This window comes from Myotis brandtii, unplaced genomic scaffold (genome assembly GCF_000412655.1).
Source record: "Myotis brandtii unplaced genomic scaffold, ASM41265v1 scaffold71, whole genome shotgun sequence".
In the NCBI taxonomy this organism is placed as follows: domain Eukaryota; kingdom Metazoa; phylum Chordata; class Mammalia; order Chiroptera; family Vespertilionidae; genus Myotis; species Myotis brandtii.
Window position 1 is genome coordinate 1,775,052 of NW_005370787.1, and position 13,342 is coordinate 1,788,393.

At 43.4% G+C, this 13,342-nt stretch overlaps 1 protein-coding gene across 1 annotated transcript in view; it reads left to right on the forward strand.

Moving 5' to 3' along the window:
• The window catches only part of ABCC4 (ATP-binding cassette, sub-family C (CFTR/MRP), member 4), a 202,891-nt gene that overhangs the window by 36,335 nt on the left and 153,214 nt on the right, over window positions 1–13,342 (forward strand). The window contains exons 5-8 of the mRNA XM_005882401.1: window positions 8,387–8,476; window positions 9,718–9,881; window positions 11,278–11,403; window positions 12,010–12,259. Coding sequence (XP_005882463.1) covers window positions 8,387–8,476; window positions 9,718–9,881; window positions 11,278–11,403; window positions 12,010–12,259 — 630 coding nt within the window. The remainder of the gene's footprint in view (window positions 1–8,386; window positions 8,477–9,717; window positions 9,882–11,277; window positions 11,404–12,009; window positions 12,260–13,342) is intronic.

Genomic DNA, 13,342 nt, shown 5'->3' on the forward strand with positions numbered 1-13,342 from the left:
GCTTGTGGGCGTTGGCGCTGTCTCCTCATCAGGGAGCAGCGTCCCACCGAGACCCAGCTTTCATTCTCTTGTCTGTCTTTTCTCAATCCTTTCACCCCCCCACTCAGGGTCACCTTTGGCTGTAACAGTGAGCGTTAACAACAACAAAAATACAACCCAGAATCTGGGTCTAATCCCAGACCTGCTCCTCAGAATTTCTAAGGAAGAGGCCTGGAAATTTAACCTGTGCCTTGGGATTCTTATGGTCAGGACACCTGAGGAAGCACACTTTAGAATCAGGAAGGGCACAACAGACAAGTGCAAGGGCAGCCTGAGTATCTGTATTCCTTTTCCTGGGATTTATGCTGAAACATGGCTGATATTTGTTTTTTAAAATTTGAATTAGTTTAATTTGTTTTTTCTTGTTTAAAAGTTTTTATTTCTTTTTTATTCTTTTAAGATATTTCTCTAGGTTTAGAATTTTTGGTTGGTAGTTATTTTCTTTTAGGCATTTGAAGGTAATCATTTTGTTTTTTTAAATTAACACATTTGAAATTTTTAATTGTGGTAAAATACACATGGCATATTATTGACCACATTTTCCATTTTTGATGTACATTTTAGTGGCATTACGTGCATTCTCATCATTGGGTAACCATCACCACCATCCATCTTCAGAACTCTCTCTAAAACTGAAACTGTGTCCATTAAACTATAGTTTCCCATTCCCCCTGCTACCTTCCATTCTACTTCCTGTCTCTGAATTTGCCTATTCTAGGTACCACATATAAGTGGAATCACACAGAATTTGTCTTTGGGTGACTGGCGCATTTCACTCAGCTTAATGACCTCAAGGCTAATTAAATTTTTGGAATAGGTGTAGGCCATTGAAGAAGTCATCTTTCACCCTGACCCCCAACTGTGGTGATGAACTTTTAGTTAGTAAAGGAGAAAAAGGAAGGCATTTTGAAGAGGACTGACCCTCTCTGGCTCCCTGCTCTGAGCCAGCTGCTCTGTCTTGGTTATGTTTTCAAGTCCTCATCTACTCTCTCTGGGACCCATTTGTCTACAGTTTCTTTGTTCTTTTTTTTTTTTTTTAACATTTTATTGATTTTTTACAGAGAGGAAGGGGGGGGGATAGAGTTAGAAACATCGATAAGGGAGAAACATCGATCAGCTGCCTCCGGCACGCCCCCTACTGGGGATGTGACCGCAACCAAGGTACATGCCCTTGACCAGAATTGAACCTGGGACCCTTGAGTCCGCAGGCCGATGCTCTATCCACTGAGCCAAACCGGTCAGGGCAGTTTCTTTGTTCTTAACAGCTGTTGGGAACTAGCTGCTTTTGGGTCTGCTTCACTCCGTTGAGTAGGAGAATGTGCGATTTAGAAGACTGGGATTTGGTAAAGAATGTGACAGGTCACTTTATAGGAAGGAGTTTTCCTCATTGTTTTGTGTACTTTTCTCCTAATTTCTTTATACATACTGATGGTAGACACGAAGACATTGCTGCTTTTGGTAAGGTTGGTTCTAAAAATATATGTTGTAAATAAATCATTATTCAGATAGCATCCCCTTACCTTTGTCATTTTTTTTTCTTCTGCACAGATATCTTTATTTTCTGAAATCTTCAGAGATGATGTTTAAAAGGCAATGAATAATGCAACGCATTACTTTAGGTTTGCTGCATTCCCAACCCCATCATGTTTAGTATTTGGATATATATAAGACCTTAGGAATGAGGAAAATTATATTTGTAAAATACCTTATTTTGACTAATTCTCAGTAAAATTATGTGCAGTGAGTGAGTTTGTAGAGGGCATATTGGTTCCCTTTTGTACTCCTGGTGTGAAGGGAAACATATCATTAGCAAAATAATTAGAAACTTCCTTATAGACAAAATAGGTTTAAGCACAGATGCTATAATAGACTAGCATATGGCCTCACATACAAATTTTTATGACTAAGCAAGCCACATTTTAGATGACAGATTGTAAGCACTTTTTGTTTTTTATAATGTTTTACTTAGAAACAGAAAACAAATACATGATCAAATATATATATTTTTCAAGTTGATAGAAGTTTGTTTTTCTTACCCTTCTGTTGGGGGCATGCTTCATTTATTTTCTCTCCTTCTCACGGGCCTTTCATGCTCACATTTTTACTGTTCTGTGTTGCTCATTTTTCTCTTTTCCCATCTTTGGTAAACCAGTCAGGTAGGTGATGGGTCTGGGTGTGAGGGGTCTTTCATTATCTGGGGATGTGAATCATTTTGAATATACTACTGTCAAATTGCCTTACATATTCTTTGCATAGGTATTGGTAGACTATATTCATTAAATTGTAGTCATTTTTCTGAAAGAACATATATTGACTATCTCTTCTCATCAAGGCACCTGGTTTCAGTTCATTCATTAGATTTTCTGAAATGTTCCCAAGGATCTGGGGCACGTGAGGCCCCCTCCAGTGGAGAGTAGTGTTGTACATGTAGCGTGGTCAACAGGAAACTGCTAAACACTCTGTGTAGCAGTCTCTAGAAGGGGCCCTGGTCAGGCTCTGCTTCATCCTTCAGGGGCTGTGGGGCGGTTCGCAGGGCATGGGGGAGCCAGCCTCAGGACTCATGGCTTTGGGGTGTGATGAGGTCAGAGAATGTGGAGAAACTCCCTCTGGGGAATCCAAGTCCTGAATCTGACTTCAAAGCAAGTATCATAGTTTCCCCAACTCCCCAACCCCAGTGGTTCTTGGGGCCCACATTATCCTCTCAGACTTGGATGCTCACTAGTCAACTCTGTATGCATCTTTCTGGCCTCTTGACCTCAATAGGTCCTAGTGGTATAAGGCTAACAGGTGGCCAGTGGAATGAAAAGAAGGCTAATGGCACTCCCAGGAGGTAAATGCCAAGCCTGTCACAGCTTGCAGAGAGCTTTCTGTACAGTGGAAAGTCAGGCAAGAAAGTTAAAAAGGGCAATGGAGCTGTCAGGTCATAGAGAGCAGCAGGCGGTGGATTTTGTATGGACTCTGTGTGTTTTTTTAAATTTCTTTGAATCTCTTTTCTGTAGAACTGTAGAGGGGGACTGATTAACATTATGGAGTTACCACCATTATGTTCTTAGGGACGGAGGATATTAGTCAGTCCTTGGGCCCTGCCCTCAAAAACAGATGAGTGGCTTTCGGTGACGGTCATGAAAGTAGGTGCGGCAGCCTTACCAGGCAACTCCGGGCAACAATATTGGAAAAATACAGGCGATTTTCTGCTTCACGTGAGCAAAACATCCTCACCATGGTTGCTTGTTACAGTATTGCCCAGTGTACCTGGAAACCACCTTATTTGACAGACAGCTCTGGGGTAGGGCCGGGTAGGGCCAGGAATCAGGAAGTAAGCCAAACATGCAAAATAGGGGACACAGATGCTTGCATTTTGTTCTGAAAGTCCTTTGGGTTCTTACTCAGAGCCTAGTTATTCTGACTTTTCCTCAGAATATCACAAAGCATATCCTAGTTCAGAAGCAGTGGTCTGTAACGATGGTGAGATGGGCTGAAGAAAGGGTAGGGGTGGGTCATGGTGAGATAGCCGTTCGAAGGGATAGCCTGACTGCAAGGGACAAAATGGCTATTTAACATGTGCAATATCCAAAAGCATGCATTTAGGGCACCCTGTGGGGGGAGCGTCTACACACACTAAGGGTCCTTGACATTGGGTCAGTCATGTAGGTGATGAGGAACCTGCATCACGAAAATGATGAACCACAGTTTGTGTCTTTTGTTTTAAAGGACCAGTAGGGAAGGGTTTGGGAGGATTTTTATTGAATGAAGATTGGATTCTTAAAGGGACAATATACCTCACCAGTCTGGAAAATTGCCTTCTATGGAGAGAACATTCTTTTTTCACATTCCTTTGGTGGTGTTATTTATGTGTTCACATTGGGTTTTGTGTATCACTTCTACTGATTAAATAATTGAGGAAGGAGAAACAGTTTATTTTTCATATGAGCCACAATTATTGTTTGCACTTATTTTTTTAAAAATTGTACAGAATGAACATGTGACCTGGATTAATACAGTTTCCCAACTCCAGATCTATTTTCATACCCACTCACAGGAGGAACCAACAAATGGAATCCTGTTTCAATGGAGTTTGCATTCCACAGTTCACAGCTTTGTTCAACATGGCCACAGAAATTCTAGTATAGCCAATAATTAGATATTTAGATTGCTTTCACATTTTTATAAATTTCATTATTTAGATTATTTTCCAGTTTTTACATATTAACAGCACTGCAATGAACATGATTAAAGCTAAAACTATGCAGACATCCTTAATATCTTAGAGCATATACATTTCAAGGTTTTTGATACACTAGATTTCTTCCTGTTCATAGGTCCATGCTCAGCCACTGAGCCACACCTGCCAGGTACTGTCTCACTTGTGCTGATTTCAAGACTTTTTTTTTACTTTTTGGTTTTTAACCATTTGATTATGATACTTGTGCTGATTTCAAGACTTTTTTTTACTTTTTGGTTTTTAACCATTTGATTATGATGTGCCTAGACATAGGTCTATTTGTTTTGATACTTTTTGGGGTTTGCTAAGATTCCTAGGTATGTAAATTTATATATGTGTGTGTATGTTGTCTTCTTCCAGATTTCCAATTACACATGTGCCTCATTACTTGATATGGTCCTGTTGAACTCTCAGGCTTTATTTCTTCAATCTTCCTCTCTCTCTCTCTCTCTCTCTTTTTCCCCCCTCTTTGTTCTTCGGATTGTCAGCTATGGAAAAAAGGGTTAATAAATTGGAACAGAACAACAGATATTTTCTGCAATCAAAGTTATCTAGTGAATTTCCCATATTGTATCTTTGATTCTAGATTTACATTTGGTTCTTTTTGATAGTGTTCATGTCTTTCTTGGATTACTCATCTATTTATTTACTTATTATAACCATATTTTCCTTTAACTCCTTGAACATATTTACAATATAGCAAACAGTTACTCAAATAAGGTTGTTTCATTCAGTGTCGTTTCTTTATAACATAGGAATTTATGTCTGGTTTATTTATGTCAATGGTAAAATTGTTTTAATTACATGGTGCTTTTCATAGTCACAGAACCTATGGATGACATTAAGTGAGGACTGACTGTAGTTGTTTTATAATTCTTATCTACTAACTAGAGGCCCGGTGCATGAAATTCATGCACTCCGGGGGGGAGTCCCTCAGCCCAGCCTGTGCCCTGTCACAGTCGAGGAGCCCTTGGGGGATCTTAAGCTGGCAGTCAGACATCCTTGATGCTGCTGCGGAGGTGGGAGAGACTCTTGCCACCGCAGGTGCGCTCGCCAGCCATGAGCCTGGCTTCTGGCTGAGCGGTGCTCCCCCTGTGGGAGCTCACAGACTATCAGGAGGCAGCTCCTGCATTGAGCGTTGCCCCCTGGTGGTCAGTGCGCGTCATAGTGACCAGTCGTTCCGCCGATCGGTTGATTTGCATATTAGCCTTTTATTATATAGGTTTCGTGGATCATCTCAGGGTCTACTTCTATTGCCTGTATTTTTTCTTCTTGATTATGGGTCACATTTTCTTTGCATGTCTAATAATTGTTTTACTGTGTTGGATGTTATGAGGGATACATTATAGGGAGTCTCTATTAAAGGGTACTGATATTTGTTCTGAGAGGGAATTTCTGGCAGAATTGGTCCTGTTTGGTAGACATTTCCACTTTGAATTTAGTGGCACATGGCTCTTAGTCTAGAGCAGGGGAGGGGTATATGAGGCCTGCAAAATTACTTGGTCTGGCCCTGCCAAGGCATTAGGGGTGAGTTAATTAAATGTTTGACCAAATATAGCAGGCTAATTTTTAAGTTGATAATTTTGTATGGCCTGCGAATGATGTTATAAATATCCAAATGGCCGCTGGCAGAAGGTGATCTTTATTACCAAGGCATGGCTTTCTTGGTGTCCAAGCAGAGTGTCTGAGGTGCTTATGAAGACCTCTTTATTCTGGTTAGGCAGAACCTCCAGAGTCTGCTGGCACTGCATGACCTCTGGTGTCTCCTATCAGTGCTCAGCCCCACAGTTGCTGCTCTCTAGGCCTCACGAGGTTTTGCCCTGGGCATCGACAGTGGTGAAGCCCTGGAGAAGTAGCTTTGGAAATTCCCCATGAAAATGTTTGGGGCTTACCATCTGCTATTCTGGCCTGCAAATTCCAGATAATTCTGCCAGTCGGAACAGCCACCACCTCCTCCTCGTCAGCTCAGTGAAACTGCAGTTCTACTTCGGCAGAACATTTCCCCCAGGGTAGAAAGCCAGGCTAGTCCCAGGGCTCAGCTCTTGTATTTCCCTCCTCTCAAAGCTCCCTGTCCTGTGCTGCCTGTGGTTCAGTGTCTGAAAACAGCAGCTTCATGTATTTTGTCCAGTTTTGTAGTTTTATAATGGAGGGCAAGTCCAGTAGCAGTTATTCTTTCATGGCTGGAAGCAGAAGCCTGGTGGCTATTTGCTATATCTTCCTCGGTAATATTAATGACACACCACTGTTTCTTTTAAATATATATTTATTGCCCTAGCCAGTTTGGCTCAGTGGATAGAGTGTAGGCCTGCAGACCAAAGGGTCCTGGGTTCGATTTAGGTCAAGGGCAAGTACATTGGTTATAGTCTCCTCCCTTGCCCAGGCCCGGGTCAGGGCTTGTTCAGGAGGCAACCAAATGATGTGTTTCTCTCACATTGATATTTCTCTCTGTCTTTCCCTCTCTCTTCCACTTTCACTAACAATCAGTGGGAAAATATACTTGGGTGAGGATTAATAAGAACAACTGTGTGTGTGTGTATATATATATGTTTTGATATCAGAGAGGAAGGAAGAGGGTGAGAGAGAGAGAAACCAATGATGAGAGAGAATAATTGGTTGGCTGCTTCTTGCATGTCCCCTACTGGGGATCAAGCCCACAGCCTGGGCATGTGCCCTGACCAGGAATCAAACCTATGATCTACTCTTTTAAAATATGTAATGTATTTTTTTGCATGAGAGGTGAACATGCATTTATATGTAAAATTGGCTTTAAAAATATTTTGAAGGTAGCTTTTAGTAAATAAGTTCTATTTCTCCCTCCCTTCTTCTTTATATTTTGTGACTGATTCACTTGTATTTGCATAGCATTTTTACTTTTCTAATTGTTCTCATTATGTCTGGTCCTTTCTTTCCATACACACAATCCTAGTGCATTGTCTCATTACCTCTTGCCTGGAGAATTTTCACTTCTCATAAATATCTCCTGGCCAATCACTTCCACATTTTAATCTTCCTAAAGTTGAGTTTCCCGCTCTAATGTAAATTTCACTGTTTCATCTTGCCTTTCCAACTCTAGCTGTTTCCCAACCCACCTTTCAAGCCAGATTTTGGGTGTTCTTCATTCAGCAGCCTTCACATTTTCCTTTCCCTGACTTCTACGCATGCTGTTCCCTTCACCCACAATGCCCTTCTCTTCTCTCCACATAGCTGTTTCTCTTTATCGTACAAGGTCCACCTCCCTCCTCCCACCCAGTGTCACTCAGTTGAAACCTTCCTTGTTTCCCTGTGCTCTTGTTCTTCCTGGCCAGCTCACACTTGAATTTCAGGTGCTTGTACATATCTTGTCCCATTGGTGTCCTACACATTCTAGACAAGAAATATTTGTCATTTCACTCTTTGGGAACCTGTGATTTAGGTGGGTTGAGGAGCTATTTCCATTCACAGAATAAGGAAACCAAGACCTGAAGTGTTTAAAGGATGTCACACTCAGAATTAAAGACTGACTCCAGATTTACATTCCAAGTCCTCTAAATTTTTTCTGCAGGTTGCGTCTACCCTCATCTGATTTGGCTGCAAATTACTGTAAAAGCAACATAAAACATTTTTATTGATTTCAATCAAGAGGAAGGAAGAGGGAGAGAGAGAAACATCAATGATGAGAATTATTGATCGGCTGCCTCCTGCACGCCCTCACACTGGGGATGGAGCCCGCAACCGAGACATGTGACCAGGAATCAAACCTTGACCTCCTGGTTCATAGGTTTACACTCAACCATTGAGCCACGCCAGCTGGGCTGGCTGAAAATTGCTTTAGTTGGCTACTAAGTATAAACTCATTGTTTTTTAGACTTTGGACATGTCCACATTTATAAAAAAAACCAAGTGTGTTTCGGGGGGGAAACTCTACCTCCTACTCCTGCTTTTGCTGTCCTTGTGGGCTGTGGCTGCCACAAAATGGAGGAGTAAAAGGCTAAACCCTGGTCCCTACAGCCCTGCTGTGGTAGGTCATCCTGCTTGTCTTGACACACCAGACAAGACCCAACGAAAATGCTCTCCGTTTTGCTGCTTTCTAAGTGTGTCTTGGTATCACTGTGGGATTATAATTCTCTTTCTCTCTCCTATTTTCAGGCGCTTCGCCTTAATCACACGGCCATGGGCAAGACCACCATTGGCCAGATCGTCAATCTGCTGTCTAATGACGTGAATAAGTTTGATCAGGTAAGCTGCCCCTGAGTGGTCCTGTTTCATTTCCCAACCTTCCTATCTCGTTCACCACGGGCCAGGATTCTGTTCTGGACATGAGGCTTTTAATAAATAAATAAATAATTTAACTTTCTTTTTTTTTTTTGGTGTGCATCTTAGATGTACAGTGGGGCCTTGACTTACGAGTTTAATTCCTTCCGAGACCGAGCTTGTTAAGGAGCTCGTTAACTCAAATTACTCTGTCAACTCAATGCAAAAAATTGGCAGAGAGACAGCTGGTATCTCAAAAAACTCGTTAGTCAGGATACTTGTAAGTCAAGGCCCCACTGTAATATGTACTGTCTTATAGATGAGAGTTTTGTTTTTCTAATGTTGCCTACCACATAATTCAATTGTAAATAGGCAGACAGCAGGGTTCTTGCCCAGCTTGGTTAAATGTACCCAATAGTCTTACTGGGTTTCTTAGCACATTGTGCTAGGGTTATTGGCTGAGTCTTTTTCCTCCTCTAGACCAGTGGTTGCCAACCGGTGGTCCGCGGACCACCGAGGTCCGAAAGGTTGGCGACCGCGGCCGATGAACTCCTGGTGGGTAGGGATTGCTTTTACCTCTGTGTCCTGTGTAGTGCCCTAGGTCCACATGCCTGTTGTGTACGAAGCCTTCAATAAGTAATGGCGAATGGTGGTTCCTAGCCAGAAGCAGCCTACTCGCCTCTAACCCTCTACACTTTCGTTTTCCACTTACCTGGTGAATATATCCCATTATCCAGGACATCATAGCTGCTGGCCAGATCTGTATTGTGCTAGATCACTTCTCTTTTAACCACTCATTTATCAAAAATGAACTAGGGTTCCTGCTTAGTTTTAGGGATGACTAAGACTTTTTGCCCCAGAAGTACACAAGGAATTACTGGAGCATGTGGTAGGGACCCTACTATAGGCTCTTCCTGGGTGATGGAGAGCCTAGAGGAGGTGGGGCTGAATTGTATGGCAGAGTTTGGGGAAGCCCTGAGCTCATCTGTGGGGAAGACAAAGCCGAGATCTTCCTTCCAATGCCGCTGGTCAGGTTGTCTCTGGGTGTGCCTGTGTTGTCCCAGAATGGTAGCTTTTTTGTGCCGTAGCCGGTTGAAAACCCAGCATGATCACTTCTGTTTAGGTTCTCATCTGTACTGTTCCTTCAGAGCAGATTGTTTCTATACTGTATCTTTCACTGGTTTTGTTTTTAAATAGTCCTACAAAGGCTTTTTCTTTTTTCGAAGGTCACCGTGTTCTTGCACTTTCTGTGGGCGGGCCCACTGCAGGCCATCGCAGTGACTGTCCTGCTCTGGATGGAGATAGGAATATCGTGTCTCGCCGGGATGGCCGTGCTAATTATCCTCCTGCCTTTGCAAAGCTGCGTGGGAAAGTTGTTCTCGTCCTTTCGGTAAGAGAGACGTGGGTAGGTACTATTGTAATAAAGTAACATGGATTTGGTAACATGCACCGTTTGCCAAATGCTTTTGTTTAAAAACGAAACAAATGCCCTCTATCATCTCTTCTTTGCATTGTAGACTTAGAGAGTCTTAGAGAGTGGGGTTCCAGCCTTAATCTGAAAGCTAATCTTGTAGCAGGAATGGGGAAGGCATTTGCTGGCCCCTCTTGACCATCATTTTGGGGACTAATCCTCAATAAGTAGAGCGTACTTTAGTAGAATTTACATGCATCAAAGTTATTTAAAAATTATTAACTAGTAATACATTTAGATATCGTATGGGCCCAGTTCTAGCTGCATATACTTTTATTATGCTTGTGTTTGAGCCATTTGCAGCGTGTGTTGTTTTGGTAACAATTCACTGTTTCCATTAGTTATAAGCTCCCCAAGGAGCTGGATCTTAATTATGTCTTCATAATGTCCCACAGTCCTAACTGTATGTGATTGAAAAGTATCCGGTGATGACGAGCCTAATGGTGATGAATTAGCCATGAAGCAGATCCAAGGGTTGGAAATGAGTCATTGCCAAGGTTGTCAGGGGGATGGAGATACGTTGTTTGAAGCACATTGAGTTCTTTCCTTTGTGCCTTGAAACCTGGTACTTTTCTGTACTTGGAATTTTCTTTCCCTTCTTTGCCATGAAGAAATGTTCCTGATCCTTCAAGGACTGTTGTAATGCTACCAGAATAATGAAGCTTTTTTGCTCTTTCCTTTCCCAGTAAATTAACAAGCCCTCTCTTTTCTGCTCCCCAGCACTTCATTCCTAATTTATTACAGTATAGTCAGTTGTGTTCTTGTTAGATTCAGGTGCTTTTCTTTTCTTTTTTAAATCTGTTTTTATTGACTTCAGAGAGGAAGGAAGTGGGAGAGAGAGGCAGAAACATCAATGATGAGAGAGAACCATTGATCGGCTGCCTCCTGCATGCCCCCTACTGGGAATCGAGCCAACAACCCCAGCATGTACCCTGAGCAGTAATTGAACTGTGACTTTCTGGCTCATGGGTTGACACTCAACCACTGACTCACACCTGCTGGGCGAATTGGGTGCTTTTCTTCCTTCCCAACCCAACCATGACCTCCTTGAGCAGACAGGTTGTAGCTGACTCATTTCTCCCATCTTCCTCAGCAGGTATTGCAAACCCTCCCAAGTTACTTCTTGAACTGGAATGAATTGTTGACTTCCTAGTTGAAGTCTTTCCCCATTTGTGTTTTGAGTAGGACCTGCCCCTGTTCTCAGTGCAAAAGAGCTGTAGGGAGTCATTGGATCCCTGGTCTCTGCAGTGCCCTCTGCTGATGAGGGAAGTTGGCAGTGGTCACCATGGCTCATCTCTCACATCTGTCCCCTTAGGAGTAAGACCGCAGCGTTCACAGATGTCAGGATCAGAACCATGAATGAAGTTATAACTGGCATAAGAATAATAAAAATGTATGCTTGGGAAAAGCCGTTTGCAGACCTTATTACCGATTTGAGGAGGTAAGTTTTTGTATATATCCACCACATTTTTCATATTTCTCAAAAGCCCAAAGCACTCCCATTGTGATTTTTCTCTAACCCCCGACCAACTCAGGCTCTGCTTCTCAGTTCTGTGCGTGTGCCTCACCCTGACTCCACTGGTTCGTGGGTTCCCGGGTCCCAGTTAGATGCCTCTTCTCTGTCCTCTTCCCCCTGCCCCCAGCCTGTGCTGGCCACTTTTGCCTAATATCTTGGTGTCTCACAAGTTTTTGGTTGCTTATTCTCTCTTCCAATGAGTTCCTTTGCTCCTGGAAGGGACAGGCTGCATCTCTGGGTCATCAGCGAGGTGCCTGGAACACGACCTGTGTTCACGAATGAATGTTCAAACCCAGTCTGATTGACCCAAAGTGTTAAAGTGCACGCTGGTCCTGCATGTGGTTGGATGAGCGAGTGGGTATGGAGTGTGCAGCTCTCGGTGGGAGCTGGCCCCGAGGTTGGAACTGTAGAATGGTTATTGTCAAGTATGTCCACTCCTTAGAAAAGGGGCCACCTGCAAAAGGCACTTGAATTCATTTCATGAGTTGGCTGTCGATGCTTCCCCTTAAAACATATCCTACTCTTACCTAGGAAGGAAATTTCCAAAATTTTGAGAAGTTCCTACCTGAGAGGAATGAATCTGGCATCATTCTTCGTGGCAAGCAAAATCATCGTTTTCGTGACCTTCACTGCCTATGTGCTCCTTGGCAACACAATCAAAGCCAGCCACGTGTTCGTGGCGGTGACGCTCTATGGGGCCGTGCGGTTGACCGTCACTCTCTTCTTCCCCTCAGCCATCGAGAAGGTGTCAGAGGCCTTGGTCACCATCAGAAGGGTCCAGGTTTGTTGACAAGTAACTTTTTAAAGTTGTCGGCGGGTTTTAAGTAAAATCACGCCTCCTTTTACTTTAGTGCCAAATCTGCAGTCATTCCAAAATGTTGTACATACTCTTCCCCATTTTCTCAGGTAGAATAACGTAAGTGTCGCTGATGACTTATGGGCAGCGTTAACATAGCAGCACAGGACCCTTGATGTCCAAGTCATAACTGCAGGAGAGGGAAACCGAGTTTATCTCCTGTGCTAACCAGAATGAAGATGCATTGGCTCTGTGCACACAGTCCTGGGGTACATGGGATTCGTCTCTGGGCTGGGAAGGGAAGAGTTGCTGGAAGGCCTCTGCTCCTTGGACCGGAAGAATGGCTTCCACCTCACTTAGTTCTCTCTGTTTAAAAATCGACCCTTTCCTCCTCGCTGCTTTGCCTCTGATTTCTCGGTCCACCTTTTGGACCTCGCCTTGTGGTCCCTGTCCCCTTCTCCGCCTTTTCTTCCTGCCCCAGCCTCTGCCATTCAAATTTGGTTTTACCCCCACCATAGCCACTGTTGCCCTTTCCTAACTAGCTGTCCCTACATTGCTGGGGGCAACTAATTCACCTCACCAGGTTAAGGCCCAGGACCCAGTTGGTGACGAAGAATTTGTATGTATGAATACGTCTAAAATGAAGATGCATTGGCTCTGTGCCAGGGCAGGAACCCGAGTGTCTGGGCTTGACCAGAAATCCACTTGGTTTTGTTCTTGCGTCTCCACAGCAGTGGATGCCCACTAATAGATCTTCAGTCAAGTCAGACAGCATTGGGCTATCTGGTAGGGGGACGTTCTTGCCATAAAAGCTGAGTATGGGGCGCAGTTACAGTGTCTTGGCTAGGTTCAAGCCTCGGACTAATGAAAGGACAGGGTCCTCTCATTGCCACGTGCAAGTCCCAGCTGGAGGGCAGGGCCCACCCAGCACAATCATAGCCAACGGCTGTGGTAGTAAGCTTGAACCTATGGTCCAAACATGTAGCCCCACGTGCCTTGTGGTAGAGTTCAGGTGTATATAGTTGAGTGAGGTTGGAGCTCACGAGAATGCTGTAAACAACGTGATCA